The following is a 2,788-nucleotide window of genomic DNA, read 5'->3' as shown; positions in this document are numbered from 1 at the left end:
AACAACAACAACAACACTACTAATGGTTCCCTACTTTTATTGTATTTTGAGAAACCTAACTTCCATTTCTCCCCAGCATATATGAGTTCAAATAGTTTTCCTCATTTTCTGCTATTCACTTAAGGAGCTCTGGTGGTGTCGTGGTGAAGGCATTTTGATGCTAACCAAAAGGTCAGTGGTTTGAACCCACGAGCCACTCCATGGAAGAAAGATGATGCCTCATGGAAGCAGTCTACTTCCATAAAGATTTACTGCCTTGGAAATCCAATGGCGGTCACTCTGAGTCAGAAATGACTCAAAGGCAGTGAGTTTTTGTTTTTTCCTTTTCAGTTTAGACCTTGCCAAAGAATTTGGGGATTATCATTTCTCAATTAGATTTTAAAGCCCAGATAGAAAATCACATTCTCTCATTCAACATATTCATTCAGAAAGGAAAGCACACACATTCAGGTCTTCAGTGCTGTCTGAATAGAAAGTTGTCCACAGAGAATATTCTGGCCCCCTAGTGTGAGAGGAAAACTAGATAATGGTTCTCAAACTGTTTGGTATGTAACCACTTCAAATGGGCAAAAGAACCAGCAAACCATGTACTCTATCCGCATATTCCATCCTTGCATTGTGGACTAAGCACTAGAGAATAAGGTCTACAGTAGTATACTATAGAAGCTACTCCGGAAAGCCCAGAAATATCATGTATTAAATAAAGTAAGTACAGGCCAGGATCTGAATCCAAAATGTTAATCCAGACACTGCCCCCCCCACACAAAAAAATCAAACTCACTGCCATCGAGTCGATTCGACTCATAGCGACTCATTCTTGGGTTTCCGAAGCGATATCTCTATAGAAGTAGATTGCCCAATCTTCCTTCCGAGGAGTGGCTATGGGTTTCAACCACCAGCCCTCTGGTTAGCAGTCAAATGCCTTAGACACTACACCACCAGAGCTCCCTAATCTAGACCAGAAAGGGCAAATGACCATTAATATAAAGAGAACCCAAAAGAAAGCCAATACACATTCAAGTGAACATTCTAGCTACTTCAAATCTAAAGGATCAGCATTAAGATGAGGGCAACAACTGACAATTCACCAGTGCCGATGCAAGTCAAGTTTCAAGGTGAGACACAGCATGTAGTACCAGAGTAAATTTAAGCATAAAACACTTCTCTTCTAAGCACACAGTCTCAAGGAGATGCCCTTTCTTATATCTACTCTCACAAGCCCACTATCTTCCTTTCTCACAGTCTACTTTCCTTTAAATCCATCATCCCAGGGAAACCTCATTATGAAGAACCCTGGCCTTCCTAATCTTCCTCTTCAGACTGACTTCCCACAACTTAGGATAGTTATGTGACCCAGCTAGGTATCACCTTGGTGGTCCATCCCCCTTTCTTCTGTCAGGATCCCCTGGTGGCACAGCGGTTGAAGTAGTCGGTTGCTAACCAAAATATTAGAAGTTCAAATCCATCAGCCCCTTCTGGTGAGACACTCTCCCCCAATACTATGGCCCAGGGATACATTCTGGACCTGGAATAAAACTCACTCCCAGGGGCTGCCTCTCAGCCCAATAGTAAACAAGATGTACAAGCAGACCACTCAACCCAGGATGATGCACCCACATACTCTATGGAGATGCATCTCTTGGAGCAATTGACCACGGGGCACCAGAAGGGCAACATTCACACAGAGAAAATGCAGGACACACAGGAGTGCATAACTATGAGGGTCACGGGGAGGGGGGCTGTTTACTGGGCAGGGAGGGGAGGAGACTGGGTTAGGGTTGGGGATGGTAAATGGTGAGTGAAATTAAATGTACACGTAATGGTGAATGTAAAACAAACTCTGCTCTGTAAACCTGCACCTAAAGCACAATAAAAAAATTTTAAAAAATTACAACCGCCCCCCAAAAAATCCATCAGCCCCTCTGTTGGAGAAAGATGTGGAATTTACAGACTTAGAAACCCTATGGGGCTGTTCTACTCTGTCCTAAAACAAAACAAACCCACTGCCATCGAGTCGATTCTGACTCATAGGAAACCCCATAGGGTTTCCAAGGCTGTAAATCTTTACGAAGTAGATTGCCTCATCATCCTCCCGTGCAGCAGCTGATGGGTTTGAACCAACAACCTTTTGGTTAGCAGGCAAATGCCTTACCCACCATGCCACCAGAACTCTTAGTGTCACTGTAAGTTGCAATCGACTCGACGACAGGGGGCTTGGTTTTGATTCCTTCTGTCACTACAGTCATGATTCCTATCTCCTTGTATTCCTCAATCTAATCTTTCTCCATCCTCCCACCCTAGCCAGACAATCTTCACTTCTTCCTCACCTCGGTTCAGTGTCCCCCTCAGTAGTTTGCTGTATCCTCAGGCCAGTAATGAGTCTACAGACCTCCCTCCAAACCTATCACGCCTCTAACCTCCAAATGACCCCTTCCAGCGTCTTCTCAGCCTTTGCCCCATCCTCCCTCAGCCGGCTCCCTCACCCCGTGACTCACCCGCATGCGAACCTCATAGGTGGTGAAGCGCGCGCGGCCCACGCCCACAGTCTGTGGATTAAAGATGTCGATCTCCAGGAAGTTACTTGGCGGCCCGTAAGCATCAGTTAGGTCCTGGGGCTTCGAGTTAAGGCGCCGAGTGTCAGCTACTGCTGTGTCGGACATCTTTGCGAAGAGAGACTGGGACCGGGGAAAGGGGATTGGGGTGGGGTGGGGGGAAACAGAGGCCGGAGACAAGAGCGCGCACTGCCCCTCCCGCTCGGAAAATTACCAACCAACGTAGAGACAACCGC

At 46.2% G+C, this 2,788-nt stretch overlaps 1 protein-coding gene across 1 annotated transcript in view; it reads right to left on the bottom strand.

Moving 5' to 3' along the window:
* Positions 1-2,660, bottom strand: part of SNX12 (sorting nexin 12) — a 7,733-nt gene extending 5,073 nt beyond the window's left edge. Inside the window, exon 1 of the mRNA XM_007959084.2 lies at positions 2,496-2,660. Within this exon, the coding sequence (XP_007957275.1) occupies positions 2,496-2,660 (165 nt within the window). The remainder of the gene's footprint in view (positions 1-2,495) is intronic.
* Positions 2,661-2,788: the final 128 nt, after the last annotated feature.

Source organism: Orycteropus afer, unplaced genomic scaffold (genome assembly GCF_000298275.1).
Source record: "Orycteropus afer afer isolate SDZICR_OR568_19922 unplaced genomic scaffold, OryAfe1.0 scaffold01430, whole genome shotgun sequence".
Classification (NCBI taxonomy): domain Eukaryota; kingdom Metazoa; phylum Chordata; class Mammalia; order Tubulidentata; family Orycteropodidae; genus Orycteropus; species Orycteropus afer.
This window is presented reverse-complemented; position numbering and strand designations above follow the sequence as displayed.